Source organism: Phragmites australis, chromosome 5, assembly GCF_958298935.1.
Source record: "Phragmites australis chromosome 5, lpPhrAust1.1, whole genome shotgun sequence".
Taxonomy (NCBI): domain Eukaryota; kingdom Viridiplantae; phylum Streptophyta; class Magnoliopsida; order Poales; family Poaceae; genus Phragmites; species Phragmites australis.
In genome coordinates, this window is record NC_084925.1 from 34337731 (window position 1) to 34355243 (window position 17513).

A 17513-nucleotide genomic window follows, 5' to 3' on the forward strand; every position below is an offset into this window, starting at 1 on the left:
ACCACACGCAGGGGCGCGGCAACGCCACGCTATCCTTCTAGTTAGTTCCTATTCTCCTACACTTCATCGGCCAGCAAGGCTAGCATGCACGACATGCATATGATGAACACAATTCCTACGCATGATATTCTACTTAGGAGGTAGTACAAAAGAGATAGGTTCGCCACAATGGCTTTTGAGCGTGGTGGCGGTCCAGAACCAGAATTCCAGGTCCCACAGGCTGATCATCAACCGCGGTCTCTCCAATGACACCTCGTCAGCTCGATCGATCGCAGGACTGCAGGAGACAACGATACGACGTACGTGTCAGCAGAAACTGATATTACCGGCCAGGGAAGCCTAATTGGAATCGATCAATGGCTGTCAGTCCCAGCCAGCCCACTGGTATACGATTCCGTAGTCTCCATCCATATATACGCCGTGCCTTTGTGAGGCCGGCCGCGCCAGTTCGGATCTTTTTGACTTCTCACATCCAAAATTTCACATGGCGAAGAACAAAAAAAAAAAATTCTCTCTCACCAGTCCCATCTCTCTAATGCCTCCGCTCGCCGCCACTTGTGCCCACACCGGTCCGACCTGGAGCTGCTTGTCGCCGCATGCGCAGATAGGGTTCAAAACGGAGCGAATATAACGAAAAAATTAGATATGCATACAAATAGTTTTGGATTGGATATGCATGCAGATATTTTTTTATTAGGATATAGATAATGAAACGGAAATGATATTTGGGCATGATAAGGATAGAAAAAGGATATCCGATCAGATTTAAAACAGATAATATTCTTTTTTTTTTTTTAGTTTTCATCTGACCCATTAAAGAATAAGTTCATAAACATCACCAACAAGGCAACATCCCATAACGGCCCGAACTACTTAGAATTTCTCCTATGTATGAAGTTACACTACATTATTATTTTTATTATTTTTACACGCATAATTTAAGAGGTTTTTATCATTTAACAGATATCCAAATTCGTATTTGTATTCGATTTGTATTCACATCATATTTATTTCTGATACAATCTGTATTTATTTCTGTATCCAAGATTTCCGTATTCATTTACATTTCTCGTTAAAAATACAGAGAGCTAAGGGTGTACTTAGTTCCCGGATGAGGTTTCGTATAGCTGCATCGTATAAATAGGTTGAGGAGAACTGTCACATCCAAAAGTACTAATTACGCAATTAAGCATGTGTAATCATCCTCGCATGTGTTCATACGTGTTTGTCTATCAAATTTAGTTAAGTATGTTACAAAAGTGCGTTGATATAGTTTAGAGCCCTTAGGAAAACCCTATATATGTCGGAGGAGAAGAAGCATGCAACGAGGGGGAGACTTAGGAACAATTCAGTTAAAACCACCATCGCGGTCTGACTGGGCTTACCAGCGGTCTAACCACCAGGTGTCTAGCCACGTAAACTTGCCACGTGTGCTTCCCGTGGTCTGACCGCCAAAACTCAGCAGAGGCGCCACTTAAGTGATCTATCTCTCTCTCACTCGCTCACTTTCTCACATTGCTCTCTCTCTCCCTCTTCTCCCAAACCCTACAGAAAGAAAGGATAGCTCCACTTCGATGTCCACGATGATCGAAGATCGACGATGGGAACCTCCCCAAGCTTTCGGAGTACTTCCCTGAGTTCCTCCCCTCTTCTCCCCCGCCGAAGGCACGCTCATCCAACCTCAAGCCCGCACGCCACCCCGGAGCCCAATCTCCAAACTGGAGCTTCTCCAGAGTAGATTAATCTACTAGGAAGCTACCATACACTAAGGTGAGGCATCCCCTACCATTTTCCCGTTATTTTCGAGCTCAATTCGACCCACATGTCGTTTAGACCCAAATTCAACCTAGCCTAGATCCAATCTATGGGGTATTTTGAGTTTAGCTTGGTGAATGTTGTCCAAATCACTTTAGAAGCACTCCACTAGTCCCATAGAGCACTTTGGTGTCCTTCGTCGCCGAAGGTCTCACCTAAATCCTTGCTGGTGACCTCGCAAAGTTGCTGCCGGCAAGGTCTAGCGGTTTGACCGTCGTTGGGCCGGTATGACTACCAATTAGAGCAGGATTATCCGAGGGGTAAACACTATATAGGGGTCAGGCCACCAATAGGGCTGGTCTGACCATTGGTCGGCGGTCTGACCGCCAGCACAACATCGGTCTGACCGCAAGAGACCGAAACCTTCTACATGGTGGCAGTTTGATCGTCACTTCAATGTCGGTCTGATCGCCAGCCACTAAAAGCTTCAAGCACTTAGTTTAGCTTGTCTGGGGTTTCAAATTTTGAAACCCTAAGCCTTTGGTGATCTTTTATAAATGTTTTTGAAACACGATGCTCTATTATTATTCAAGCATTCATCATGTGCACCCCTTTTTCCTTTGTTGGTTATTTATGCATTGCATCTGTGATTCTTTTATAGAACATTGAGCCGACGACCCAAGCGAGTGAAGACGACACCAATCTCCCCGAGTTCTGCGAGTTTTGCGCGAGTAGCTTTAGGCGGTCACCTGAGCAACAAGGCAAGCATCTAAGCAAATTCTACCTATTACTTTGGATCTCATATGGTATAATTTGATAAATTATGCAGTATGTATGTTTGCATAATTAGAGTTCCCGAGTCAAGTGTTATAGGTAGAACCAATATTGTTTTGCATTGCTCCTACCTTGAATTATTGTTGATTCATATCCTTATAGACTGAGTTAACCTGATGTTGTTTAACTTAAAAGTTGATTAGTGATGCTTAGCAATGCAATAGGTTATCGGTAGAAGTCGAGTAGTGAAATGTTTCATCATTCACGATCATAGGCTTTAATTACTGTCACAATGATAACTATGTTGGTTAATGTTATTGGTTGGATGAGTGATGAGGATGAGGCGAGATATAGGCGGTGCTACGATGTCTTCTGCCCCAGAGGAGTTCCTCGGGGTAGTTTGAGAGAGGAGTTCAGGCATCATAGACCGCTTTACATCGTTTAAGCACCATCCATCGGTACAGATGGCTTTAGCACTTTAAGTACTCGGCACATGATGATATAATGGTAAGGTAAGCTCGTCTTGTGTCGCTATGACGCGTAGGAAAGAAGAATGACAAGGAACAAGGTGGTGGGGAGCTGGAGGTGTCCGGGACATGCTCGTGGAAACCTCGGTGCCATAGGGGCATTGCAAGTGGATAGTTCTGGGTATGAGAAAGGTTGTATCGAGGGGCCAAGACGATGGACCCAGGGCGTGTGGGTAAAGGAGTATCCCCCTGTAGGGTGTATAATCAATTTGAATTACCACGCTCTCATTTATGAGCATTATTTTGTTCATCTGCACCGGTCATAGAGTTACAAATGTGGAATGTTGGTGGTAGTTGAGTTGGTTCTACTCGCATATATTATTGTTATGGTTTCAGATACACTTATGTGCAGGTTGGTGGTTATGGGTTAGTTGGTATGCTAGTATACGTATAGATGCTCATGTGTATGTCATTTTTTCTTTTGCGTATGAATTTTACTTAACCATATGGCCATCTTTTGCTAATATCTAAATACATAATCCTTGGAGTTGGGATATTTATAAGTGTTCATTATGAATTAAGTCTTGCGAGTACCTTCATACTCATGCTGCTCTTTCAGGTTCTGCTAGTGAGGAAGAGGCGGTGTTTGGCTACTTCACGCCCGTTGGCACTGGCGACGAGCATGAGTAGTGCATCCTACACTGTTGGCATAGCTTTTGGGGTGATGCCTAATGGCATGTGGTGATGCCCTCTCTTTTGTTGTTGATAGTTTTTTTCATCTACTGCTTAGTTTTTCTCTTTTGTGTAAATTGTTGTAAATGGTTAGATGCTTAAGAACTTGTAATATAATTTTATTTACTCGCTCTTTTTTAAGCTTTATTGTGATATGTATGTTGAAAAGGTATGTGTTTCGATCTTAGGCACAAAACACGTGCCGGGACTACCGAGGTGATATTTTGCTTTACCGTTGAAGTCGTGATTGTGTAAATGATCGACTTAATGATTAATTAGAATACTATATGGATATTTCCTCACTGTATGGTACCAGAGCTTGATTTAATTAAATAGCCTAAATAACATCCTAAACATTGTTTAGTAAGTGTGTCAACTTCACTAAGCAACTCACTAAAGTTCTTTTGTGCCTCTTCTTGTTAATATGTATGAACTTGCTATATTATACCCCTAAGTCTAGTGCGCCGCAAACAACAATGCTTAAGTGGTTTGTGTCTGCATTGTGTGATTCATTACGATGATGCATTTGTGAATTATGTTGCATCGACGAAAAGGGTAAGGGACGCATCCCAATTGCGGTAAATATCGGGGGCTCAATCAGTGCGAGACAGAGGCCTGGTATGTTCCGTATGACGATGGTACGAAAAGCGAATACGTTAGCAATAAGTATGAACATCCACCATACGATGGTAGTTATGGCCATCTACCCATGTGGCGATTACATGAGGTGTCCCGTAAGATGATGGTACGGGAAGTGAATACGTTGGTAACAATATATGAAATGTCGCTTGTGCGGCGAGATGCACAAGAACTGTTCGCGCTAGAAATAAAAGGTAGCACGAATGGTGGTGATTGATAGTCATTGAATATATAAATGCCTATGATCTTGATGTTTTTTGCGAAGAGACGCGCTCGAGAAAGAAACGTGTAGATAGGATTCGAGCATGCCTTCATTTTCTATAGCTCATATGCATGCGTTTTTCCAAATAGTCGATATTATGGGATCCAAACCAATAATATCCGGAAAATGCTATTAGGCTATGTGAGAATTTGACTTATCTCTCTCTCATCTTACCGTCACATCAGGATGAGAACCCGCCGAGACCATCCTGAGGGTTCCAATGAGAACAACCTTCCACCGCCTCCACCACCAAGTATGACGGATGTGCTCATACAAATTGAGTAGAACCATCAGGCTCAGACGATGCTTCTCGAGGCTCTGGTGCATAACACGGCACCTCAAGGAGGAGGTGGGGTCGGGCGCCGAGATGAATTCATCGACTTCCTCCAAACTTAACCGCCTAACTTCAAGCAGGCTAAGGACCCTCTGGACGCGGATCATTGGCTCCGAACTATCGAGCAGAAGATCGCTCTCCTTAGATGTGAAGGTGCTTTTCACCACCCATCAGCTCCAGGGCGCGGCGAGTGCATGGTGCTCCAACTACTTGGCTATGCACCCCGCCAACCACCAGGTGTCTTGGGTAGAGTTCCGCTAGACATTCTGTGATTATCACATTCCCAAAGGAATTATGGAGATCAAGAGGCATGAGTTTATGAACCTCAAACAAGAAGGTAGATCGGTGATGGAGTACGTACAGATGTTCAATCACCTTGCATAGTATGCTTCGGATGAGGTCAACACCGATGAGCGGAAGCAATGCCACTTTGTAAATGGCTTCAACTCGAAGATGCAAGACATGTTGTCGATGCATGAGTTTGTTGACTTCAATAAGCTAGTGAGCACCTCTCTCACGGTGGAGTCCAAGTTGAAGAACCATCAGGAGGAGGAGAAGCATAAGAGGGTCTCGTCACCTTCCATAGGTGGGAGTTCTCAATGTGCACGGACGGAGACTCAACCTCCACCATCTCACATGTCGGCTTCGACAGCTCCACAGCAGATGTTGATAGTGAGATATCATCTTTCTCCACTCCGCAAGGACAACCTCCAAGATCTACTGTATCGCAAAGGAGTATAACTAGTGGCCCTGGTGACCCATGCTACAACTATGGGCACGCCAGCCACTATGCTCGAGATTGCCCCTACCCAAAGCCAAGAGCCATGGCGACTGCTCCCAGGCCACCACCTGCTCAGTCTATCTCATAAGCCTCCCAAGCTACGCAAGTCCCCAAACGTGGCCGAGTGCACCACACCACCGCCGAGGGTGCTCAGGAGGATGACAATGTGCTCGTCAGTATGCTACTTGTGGACTCTCGTCCCGTAGTTATTCTTTTTGATTCTAGTGCATCCCATTCATTCATCATGGAAGGTTATTCTTTGAGTCACAATATAGTCATCGAGACCCTGTCTTCTGCTTATCATATTGATGCACCCGGGACTAAGTTAATAACCAACCGAGTTGTTCCTAAGATTAAGATTCTAATTGAGGGGAGTTCAGTTTTCTACAAATTTGATCTTGCTAGATACTAGAGGTATGGATATCCTATTAGGAATGAACTGGTTAACCTAATATGATGCTCGGCTTGATTGTGCTAAGAAAGTCGTTTCTCTCAAGAATCCAAGAGGTGAACTGGTTTCTCTTCACCTTGAAGAGGGTGGTCTTTACCTATACGCTCTGAAGGCTATCACAGCCACGGATCTCGAAGGTATTCCCATGGTCTGTGAGCTTACTGATGTCTTCCAAGAAGAACTGACAAGAATGCCACCCGATAGAGCAGTAGAATTCTCTATTGATCTTGTGCCCGGAATGGCCCCAATTTTGAAGAGGTCGTATAAGATGCCACCAAACGAACTAGCAGTATTAAAAAAGAAAATTCAAGAGTTACTCTCGAAGGGTTTCATTCATCCGAGCTCCTCACTCTGAGGATGCTCGGCGCTCTTTATGAAGAAGAAGGATGGTACTTTGTGGATGTGCGTTGATTACCGTCCGCTGAATGAGGTCACTATCAAGAACAAGTATCCACTCCCTCGGATTGACATTTTGTTCGACCAGTTGACCGATGCTCGGGTTTTCTCTAAGATTTATTTGAAGTTGGGCTATCACCAAATCAAGGTCCGACAGGAGGATATTCCAAAGACGGCTTTCTCTACCTGCTACGGGCTTTATGAGTTTACCGTTATGTTCTTTGGCCTCACCAATGCATCGGTGTTCGTCATATATTTGATGAACATAGTCTTTATGGAGGACCTCGACAAGTTGGTCTTGGTTTTTATCGACGATATTCTTATATACTCCAAGACTAAAGAATAACATTTTGAGCATCTCTGTGTTGTGCTTGGCCGATGTCGAGATCACCAACTCTATGCTAAGTTTAGCAAATGTGAGTTCTAGCTCAAGAAAGTTACTTTTTTGTCATGTCTTGTCAGAAAACGGAGTTGCAGTTGACCCGAGCAAGGTGCAAGAAATTCTCAATTGGGTTCAGCCAAAGAATGTCACCGACATCCGGAGTTTTCTTATACTTGCAGGCTATTACAACCGGTTCATCGAGAACTTCTCCAAAACCGCCAAGCCTATAACTGAGCTGTTGAAGCAAGGTAGCGTGTTCAAGTGGTCAAGTGAAAGTGAGTTAGCTTTCCAAACCTTGAAGAAACCACTCACGATGGCTCCCGTTCTCGCTCAGCCTAAAGTGAACAAGGGTTTTGATGTCTATTATGATGCTTATTACATAGGCCTCGGATGTGTCCTTAAGCAATGTAACACCCAAATTTTCAAATTTTGCAAACTTCTAAAAACTTGCTAGAATTTAGTTTGAGTTTAAACTTTGGAATAGGATTAAAACCTATTTTATAAAATCAAAACCTAATTGACATAGGTTATATTTGTTTATTATGCAGTCGTGCTGATAATAGGCATCTAGGTCTTCCCTTGTTTTATTTGGAGTTTAATTTGTCCTTATTTGATTTTGTTTTGCTTTGCTTTGAATTCAAAAGCTTTTAGAAGAGAGAAATAAAATGAAAAGAATAAAACCTTTCCGGGCCTCCCTCCTCTCTCTCTGGCCCAAACCAGCAGCTGGCCCACTTTCCCTCCCACCTCCCGCCTGGGCCCACATCGCGCTCTCTGGCCCAACGTTGTAGCCGCTCCAGCCTAGTTGCACGCGCCCGCGCCCAAGACGCCTTCTCCACGTGCCACCACCATGTGGGACCCGCTGGTCAGGTTCATTGCCTCCGAGTCGACTTTGCCTGGGCACCGCCGAGGAGTCCTAGCACATCCCGATGCCTCTCGAGCCCGCCTATATAAAGCCTCGCCTCCCCTCAATCTTTTTCTCAACCTAATCCGCCGCATCCAGCACCAACCCATCGAGATTCATCTCGCTGATCCGCCATTGCCGCCGCCTTGGGGAACCTCACCGCCTCACCGTATCGGTGCATCCCAGCGCCGCCTGAAGCCACCGTTAAAGCCACCTACCTTCGCTGAAGCTTCTCACATAGTCTTCTTCACTGATTGACCTCCGGAGATCCCTCGCCGACTTGTTCCCGAGCCGCTCCGCCGCCCTCTTTGTCACTGAGCTTCTCTAGTGCCGCCCTACCCTCAGTAAGCTACAAGATTGATTCCTCGTATCCTTCTCTTCGAATTCATCGCTCGTCGTCGCTACTGGCAAGCCAAAACACGTTTATGGCGACTCTCCAGCGAGTGCGCTGCTGCCTCCCCCTCGGCACCGCCATCTTTCTCCTCTTTGATCGTCCCCTTGGATTTCAGCCATTAGATCCAAAGCCTATGGTCGTGATTAAATCTAATCATACCTCTTCGGCATCCAATCAGAACCCGACACATGGCAGACACTTAACCCAGTCATCTCGTTGCCAACTCACCTGCCCGGTCACCATGCCACATCAACACCACCTCACCGTTTTTGCCCACATGTCAAGCCCAGTCATGCCCAGTCAACCAGCCACGTAATAAATAAGGTTTTCTAATATAAAAATAATTTCAAAAATCCCTGTTAATCGATAACTTTGCAAAATAGCCCCTAAACTTCTTGTTTTCATAAAAGAGCCCTATATTTTTACACTTTAGCCCCTAAACTTTTCTTCAATTACGATTAGGTCCCCCTATTTTTACAAAAGGTCCCTAAAACTTTCTATTAATTACAATTTAGTCCTTTCTTTTATAAAATCAACCATAATCTTGTTTATAGCATATCTTTTGCGTTTTAAACAATTCTTGCACTGTTAAATTTGTTTTTTCGAGCATGCATCTTTCTAAGATTATATATATCCATCGAGCTAAGCTAGAAGAGATTCGAGCAACCAAACACACCCTAAACAACGTCACATGTCGCGGATTATCATCGCACCCCTCGTCTCTAGCACGCCCGTGTCGCTGCCCCTCCCCCACTGCCTATAAAAGGAGAAAAATACCCCTTCTCCTCGTGAGCTAAATGGTGAAGGAGAAAACTTCTTTTAAGTTGATCTCTCTTTTTTTTTATTGGTCATATGGTATAAAAGAACCGTAATCTTAGACCTTTCAAATTTATTAAAAAATATTCAAATATAATATGCTAAGCGAGCTCATATATTCTAATAGTACGAATAGAATTCCTAGACATGATTAACATATCTAGCTTCTTTCGGGTAGGAGGTACTAGTACAAAAGAGATAGGATTCGCCACACTATGGCTTTTGAGAGCTGCGGCGGTCTAGAACCAGAATTCCAGGTCCCGCAGTCTGATCATCAACCGCGGTCTCTCCAATGACACATCGTCAGCTCGATCGATCGCAGGAGATAACGATACGACGTACTGTACGTGCCAACAGAAACTGAGATTCTTCAGCCTGACGACTGACGCGCGCCGTGCCCTGTGTCAGGTCTGCCGCGCCAGTTGGGATATTTTTTTACTGCTACTCGCAACTGCGTGCCGGCTTGACTCGATTGCAGTCAGAAAGCTAGAACAGCTTGAGATTCTTCTATAGGTTAGGCCTTGCATACGTACAGTATCATGCTTGTAAAGTAAAATTTGAAAACAGAGTGTTTTCAACAAACTCATGAGTACTTACAGAGACAACAACTTTCTTGCTCATGCTGTCATGCAGTCGTCGATGATACGTACTCAGGGAGGGTCAGCGCCTGCGCTTCGGGAAAAATTCTATGGCGCCATGCTGCACAGCCCCCTCATGCAACATGCTCCGGATACCCGTCACGTGCCCGCCTGTGTGCATCTCAAAGCAACTCCGGACTAGCGTAGCTTTCCGAGCGGGAGAACGCGAACGAGCTGAGAGTAAGCCAACCGCAAGGACCTGAAGTGATCCTCACGATCCCAAAGCAATCCCCTACGGCCTCCATCCAACGCCGCCGATCCGAAACAGGCTTTTTCGCTTGCTCACAAGAACCAACTCGTCGCCGTCGGTCCTGCATCCCTCTCCTCGCCGAATCCCCAACCTACGGCCTCGGCGATCTCGACGAGGGTGAGCGTAATCTCATCAACAATGGCAACCTCGGCGATATCACCAGCCAGCAAGCTCATCGGCGGCATGTGACGTGGGACCTAAGTAGCTATCTCATCAGGGCGGCGCGGGTGTGGGATCCCGACATTGCGGGACCTAGGTGATCGCTTGGGGGTGTTAGGGCATTTGGCTTCATGCATGTGCGACTAAACTAGCGATCTCAGTAGCGGACGCTCGGCTCACATGCATGCGCGGATGCTTAGCTCGCGTGGACCCTAATGCTTGGTTTCGTCCACTGCTTTGAGATTGTGGTTTGTGACCACGTGGCGGGCATACATGACATGCTACATCACGTCCCTATAGAATTGTTTTCTTAGACTTCAGTTTAGAGTTTAAACCTAAATTTTTATTAAATTTTACTGTACAAATGATATATTTTTAGACCTAGTTTAAATTTGAATGGGCTAGACCTAAGCTTAATCCATAGCTAGTTCCGCCCTTGATCAGGGTCAGCCTTGTTCCATCCCTGGTATCAGTCACGATCATGCATTTCCCGAATGGAACAGGACCCTGGCCCTCTTTTCCCCCTTTGTGACGAGGAACAGAATCCTGCTGACTGAGCACATATGTCCATCATCGCTAGCTAGATCAAAGGTCGTCATTTTCACCTCCCGAGAATCGATTGAGGCATAAGTTTAGTTTTAGGTCTACCAAGGGCCTGCTTGTTTCAGCTAAAGATTCTGAAAAGTAGTTTATAGAAGTAGGATTGTGAAAAGCTGGATTGTGAAAAGCTGGATTGTGAAAAGCTGGATTGTGAAAAGCTTTTAGATTGTAGATTCTAAAAAAATTTGATGGACAGTTTAATAAAATGAACTTTCACAATCTATTAAAAGCTGAGAAAAATCAGCTTCTCAGATTCCTACTATCCAACCAACAGATTTTAAAAAGCTATAACCAAAAGCTATCTGTTTGTTTCAGCTTCGGATTGTAAAAGCTGAAAGACACAGTCTAAAGCTGAAACAAATAGGTCCTAAGAGCATGTATAATGTGGTGTTTATATCAGATGCTTATGAAAAAATAAGTTTTTTAACTGCAGTAGCACGGGTGCTTAAGTGAAGTGTAAGATATTTACTTAAGTATCGTTGTTTATATTAGCGTTATTAAGATAGTTAACTATATTTAAATATATGTAGTATTTGTTTGCATTGAAAATTATAATTTTTATGTAAATATTTAATAATTTTTTAAAACACTTAACTATAAGCATGCTTATGCCGTGATGATCGCCTTGGGAGCAGCCTGCACCTGCAGGCATCGATGAAGGCAAGAACATTCTAGCTAAGCTGTATACGACTACGCAGGTCTTAAACATCTGGGCGCACAATGTTATGCAGTTATGGCTTTCTGCTACGTTAAGAGTTTGACGGCCACGACAAGCTGGGCTTGCGGAGGTTACGCAATTGGGGCGTGCGAGGGTTATCTGTCTGCTGGGCTTGTTCTGCAGCCTGCGGGATGCGGAACACATCTTGGGCTTGTACAGCCTTGCACTGAAAACTGAAACTGGGAGGGCAATGTCCCGTTGGGCTTGATTACTCGAGTCCCAGGCTATCAAGGCAAGAACTTTGTGTTGTGCGTGGGCATGTGCTTGTTCTGAAAGTCGTAAAAGTGGAATCGTGGTGACCCTGAATGCGACACACAGATCTTCCAGTTTGACAGAAATCAGTTGGTGAGGGAACGGCTCAGATTAATATATTTAGATGATGGACTATAATATTACTATAACGATTATAACATCATAATTACTACGTGGTATGTAAAAAGATGAAACGGTGATAATGGCCTCATATTTCTATGAACAGGGTGTTAATTTCTATAATCCATTCTCTTTATAACAAGCTCTTTCTCTTGACGAATGGACACAGCTCTCTTTTGGCTTTTTACTCTCTCAAGATTAGATTATTCTTAGTGAATAGGCCCTCTCGCTGTATTCTGTTAGGGTTCGTTTTCATACCCAACATCAACATTTGCCGCTACAAATAGAGCCCCCTTGCTTTTTTAAGGCTACAACCACCACAGCTGCGATCATATCATCTGGTTGGACCGTGGAGCCGAGTCCGATCGATGGGGGATTTGATCTTCAATCCGGCGGAGACATCGATGGTGGAACGTGGAGGCATGATGGACCAATGCGTGTGGAGCCTCCCAATTCCCACTCCGGCGCGTGTTGACCCCGGGTGATCTGTCCCCAAATCCTCCTCTACGCGCGTGTTGACTCGCCGAGCCGCGTCCCCGCCCGTCGGCACATGGCTGGTCGCCTGGCCGCCGCGCATCCGGTTGCTTGCAATTTGCAAACTCGTTGGACGGTACCAGAAGTTTGCCGCGGACGCCACCTCCGATCCGATTCGGTCCAGCAGCGAAAGACAATTGCATGCCGGTCCGAACGGCTTGGAGCCCGGAATGCGACACGAGCCTGCCCGACCCGCCCGTGCCATTCCTCCGTGCGCCCACTTGGGAGTTGGGAGCTGGACCGGGACGCCGACCACCCAAAGGCTACAGCGCCGGGAGCTCTCGGGGGGAAAGGAGCCAGCCAGCCCCCACCCAAACCCTCCTCCTTCCCTCCCTCCCTTCCTTCCCTTCGGGTCGCGTCCAGAGGCAAGCGCGCGCGGGTGCCGACGCCCATCGCCCACCTCCCCATCGTATCGAGCGCCGCGCGGATCCGCACGGCAACCGATGGCTTCTTCCCCGGCGGAGGCGGAGGCGGACGAGGTGGCGGCCCCAGCCGACGCCGCGGAGCCCAAGGGGAAGGAGGGGAAGCGGGGCGGGGTTCTGGGGAGGGTATGGCGGGCGCTCTTCGGCGGCCGCGAGGACTTCGAGAAGCGCCTGCAGTACCTGTCCAAGGAGGAGGCCGCCGTGCACGCGCGGATGCGCCGCCGGACGCAGTTCTCGCGCCGCGCCGTCCGCAACCTCATCGTCCTCTCCGTCCTCGGCGAGGTCACATAGATTTGCCATCACTTCTAGTTTCCTTTTGAGATGATCTGGTGATGCGGGACGGGTGGCGGTTGTGTTTGTCTTTGGATTCGTGGCGATTCCATTTCTGATCTCGGATAAGATTTCGCTGATGGTTCTAGATGGTGTGTATTTGTGCGTGCTCCGGTGATCAAACTCTGGGGATTTTTCATGTGCATATAACGGTTTGTTGCTGTGATGCTTGAGATTAGTTTATAGGGTGGGGTGGAGCAGAAAGAGATGACTTTGCTAAAAAACATGTGGGTGTATTATCTCTTTTATTTCAACCCAGGGGTAAAAGGGTAATAGCTTTGCTGGAAGAAGGTAAACACAGTTTTTCATAGTATTTCTTACAAACAACAACAAACATTTTGGCTGTGCCCTATGGTACATTCAGATTACCAGTGAGTTAGAGAGCAGCTTCTCACATGCTACTGAAGGTTCATGCCTACCATCACTGGTGGATATGATATTTCCGTCAAGAATCGGTTTTGGAGGAATCATCCCATTGTGGTGGGAAATGGATGGTTGCTGTGAATTTCCGGTGCTTTGATAGAGTGGACTCTTCTCACGGGAAATAGATACAGAGATGTGGGCTACGATTTTTTTGTCAGGCTTTCATGATTATATAGCTGATGCTATTCGTGAATTTCTTTTGTAATTTCTGTCGGAACCAACCTAGATGAACACATGCGAACACGGTAGAGAACACACAGTGGTTTTTGTGTTGCATCTGCCACAACATCTTCTGCTCTACAAGTCTTAAACCTGGCCTTAATGTGACCTTAATGACCTTAATGGCCCTAATGGCCTTAAGAGGGAACAAAAAACACGTTAATGGTGGATGTTACAAGTCTTGCAGTAAGTTTTATTCTGTCAGTTTCTAGTTACTAGCACAAATATTGCCCACAGTGACATTTTTTAAGTTAGCTATGCTACTCAATCAGAGTAGAAGCTAGTAGTCATATTTTTACTTGCATACTTTGGTAGGTGACACATAGGATGCGGATATCTGAATGGAGCAATAACCAATTGTTGTGTTTATGGGAACATTGTGCTGGTGTCATGATATTTTGTCAGACGAACTTTAGGATTGCTGATGGGTTTATTTATCGAGTATTGACTGAGAATGAATGCAGTTGGTTTTCTTTCAAACTGCAGTGAGAGTGTCTCCTTTTGGCTTCTATATGGTTCATCATTATGCTCCTCTAGTTACGTGATTAGTTGGTTTTTTTTACATTTTGGGGATTAGAAAGTTTCAGAATTGATTTCTAAATATATGATGTTGTTCGTTTTAAGGAGTTTGTGGATCATGATTGATGCCTCCTGAAACTTAGCTGACAATCAAATGCTAAAATAAATACTCCTCTTTATCACTCTTATATTCCCTCTTTGGTTGGTTCACTGTATATGATGCGGTTTACATTTTGTATTAAACAACTAATAACTTTTTTTACTGCATATACCCACCTAGCAATTTTTACTTGGTTTGATAGTTTGCTCCTATTCTCAGGTGTTGGCTGTTGCTTATTCTATCATGATGACACGAAATGAGGATCTAACTTGGCAAATGAGGGTGTTTCGAGTGCTACCTATGTTTGTTCTGCCTGCTGTATCCTCTGTGATATATTCAACAGTTGTAAACTTCACAAGAATGCGTAAGTACCTCAAAAGTCCTGTCAGAAAATACCATTTTAGTTTTCTTCCTGCAATACCAGTCTTTACACTTTTATTTGTGTGCAATTTTATCAGAGGTATTATATTTCCTTTTGTTTTCACTTGCCTTCTGTAAAATTTGTGTGTTCTGCAGTAAATTTGTGATGGGGGCCTTATTTCAGAGCCTATATTATGCTGCTGGTCTTTCCAGAATTTGTCTCTCTATTTTATGTATCAAGACTCTAAATTTTGATGTTGGTCAAAAGCTATTATGAATTCTCTGGGGGGTTTGTCAACACAAGCAAATTTTGAGAAAAGAGGTTGTTATTCAATTATTCCCCTGGTTTCCATTTTTCTCCAAAAGTTGAAACATGAGTTTGTCTTAAAATCTAGCTTCATGAGCAGTTTGAGGACAATCTTAAGAAGAGAGATGGAATGAAGAATTGTTCTTGTGCTTTCTTGCCTGGTTGGTTAAAGTCCTGGCCATCAAGTAGTTGCACTGCATACTTGGTATAACTGTTGTATCTATCAGCAAAATGATCGACAAATAATGATAGTTGTACAATTGTTTGACAAATGAAGGTTCGAAACTTGCATTGTTTCTTATACTTGGTATAACTGTTGTATCTATCAGCAAAATGATCGACAAATAATGATAGTTGTACGGTTGTTTGACAAATGAAGGTTCAAAACTTGCATGGTTTCTTGCAGAAATTTGAATGATTTTTCTGTCAACCGTCAAATGGATAATATACTTTTTGCCAATAAGGATCTTGACTCTGGAATTATCTTGCTGTTGTGTTACCTGTTAATATGGGGACCTTATCCAACATAAACCTATATGGTGTAGGATGATATCACTGTGCCTTTAGTATATCTAAATGAGTTCCTATTCACATCTGTTCTCAGTTGAACGGAATGACAAGAAGACCCTTGAGAAGTTGAGGGCTGAGAGGAAATCCAAGATTGATGAGCTCAAAGAGAGAACAAATTATTATCGTACCCAACAGCTTATTCAGGTAAGCGGGCAAGTGGCCATTACTCAACAACAACAAAGCCTTTAGTCCCAAGGCAGTTGGGTAGGCTAGAGATGAAACCTTATAAGAGCCACACGAACCAATAAAGATAGTAATAATATAAAATCTGCAATGTTATCAGATTCTATCATGTCTCTTGCTACACCAATACTAAATAGTGATATCCCTTACTCGTACATGTGCAGAAATATGATCTCGATCCAGCTGCAAAGGCTGCGGCAGCTTCTGTTTTGGCATCTAAGCTGGGTGAGGAGACTGGCTTAAAAGTTCATGTTGGAGAAGAACCAAAGTTGGATGCAGCAGTGGCTAGAAGCAACGATGTCGAGATACTACCATCTGATGGGTTGAGAAACAGGAAGCAACCCAATGTAAGAGGCAGCAGAACTGGGAGCTCCACAGATGCTCATACCCCAGCACAGGGAGCTGAATCCAGTCCAACTGCTATTACTGGCCTGGAAACTGCACCGCCTCCAATGGTGGTAGAACATCATCAAGGATCAGGGGCAAGTGATGGTGGATGGATTGCAAAAATTGTTGCCTTACTTGTGGGGGAAGACCCATCACAGTCATACGCTTTGATCTGTGGCAACTGCCATATGCATAATGGTGTGTATGATAAACAGAGCTCTTTTGATCTTTTTCACCTGTTGTACTAGAAAGAACGAATGCATTACCTAATATATCAATATATGCAGGCTTGGCCCGGAAGGAAGATTACCCACATATTACGTACTACTGCCCACATTGTCATGCATTGAACACATCAAAGCAGTCCATGGGGCAATACTCAGGCTCCAACTCAGGCCGGTCGACCCTTGTTCCTGCTGATGGAATATCCGCTTCCAGTTCAGTACAAGAGAGTGAGTTGAGTAACCTGAGCACACTGCAGGAGCTGCCAAAGGAAGAAAATGTGGAGAAGCAAGAAGTGGAGGCAAGTTGATGCTTTATAAACTGTTATTGATCTGTGTGAAATTAGTTCATCTTTTAGGCTTATATCGTCATGTTTCAACTGGTCGGAGCCACAGATTTAGCTCTGTTGTAAATTGGAAATAGTGATTAATATGATCCACAACAACCTAGCACCCAAAATTAAAAAAAAAAAAGAGCAATGGTGTGTCCATCCTTTGAGTGGATGGATTTTGTTGTCCATAGAGAGTGAAGACTACTTGCTGCGTGACAAGATGAGACGAGGAACATGGAGGAATTTTTTTCGTTTTTCTGAACCTTAACGGTCAGGTCTTTCCTGTGATGCTGGTAACCAACACCTTGCAGCATTTCTTGTTTTATTCTCCAACACCACAGCTTTCTTGTGATGTTTGAAGCTTTTGTTACATTTCGCTCGGCTTAATTGGGTTCTTTGTTTTCTCCTTGTGCTGTTACTCGTTTGCTCTCTCGCTAGGATACAGGACCTTCTTTTTTTGACATTCAAGCTCCCTGGTTATTTCACCGTGGGTTCAGCATAATTGTGAACCATCAGATCGTTTACAAAGTCCGGGAGGGGATAAGCCAAATGTTGGATTCATATGGATCCCATCTCAAAGCAGAGCGAGCCAGCTCGTGCGCACACTAGTTTAAGCCAAATGTTGGAGTACAAGATCTTGGGGTAAACATGACATATACATGCACAAAATTCAAATTAATCTTAGCCTTCACTTCTCGGAAAAGAGCACGCCCTGGGGCTTGGTCGAACGTGTTGGACTTCAGAGCGCTGACCAAAGTGGACGAGTCCGTTTCCACCTGAATGCG

General features: G+C 44.5%; 1 protein-coding gene across 1 annotated transcript; it reads left to right on the forward strand.

Annotated features, from left to right (window-relative positions):
* The first annotated feature begins 12545 nt into the window (after positions 1-12545).
* On the forward strand, positions 12546-17146 carry LOC133919368 (uncharacterized protein At2g24330-like). Its single transcript, XM_062363743.1, has 5 exons — positions 12546-13059; positions 14588-14732; positions 15640-15749; positions 15953-16373; positions 16463-17146. The coding sequence occupies exons 1-5, from the start codon at positions 12799-12801 to the stop codon at positions 16705-16707; spliced, it is 1182 nt and encodes a 393-aa protein (XP_062219727.1). The 5' UTR covers positions 12546-12798; the 3' UTR covers positions 16708-17146.
* The last annotated feature ends 367 nt before the right edge of the window (positions 17147-17513 follow it).

Bases quoted from the DNA above. Each gene is read 5' to 3' on its own strand.
- LOC133919368 (XM_062363743.1), top strand. From the start codon at position 12,799: ATGGCTTCTTCCCCGGCGGAGGCGGAGGCGGACGAGGTGGCGGCCCCA. The intron at 15,750-15,952 runs GTAAGCGGGCAA...GTACATGTGCAG, and splicing joins GTACCCAACAGCTTATTCAG to AAATATGATCTCGATCCAGC. The intron at 16,374-16,462 runs GTGTGTATGATA...CAATATATGCAG, and splicing joins CAACTGCCATATGCATAATG to GCTTGGCCCGGAAGGAAGAT.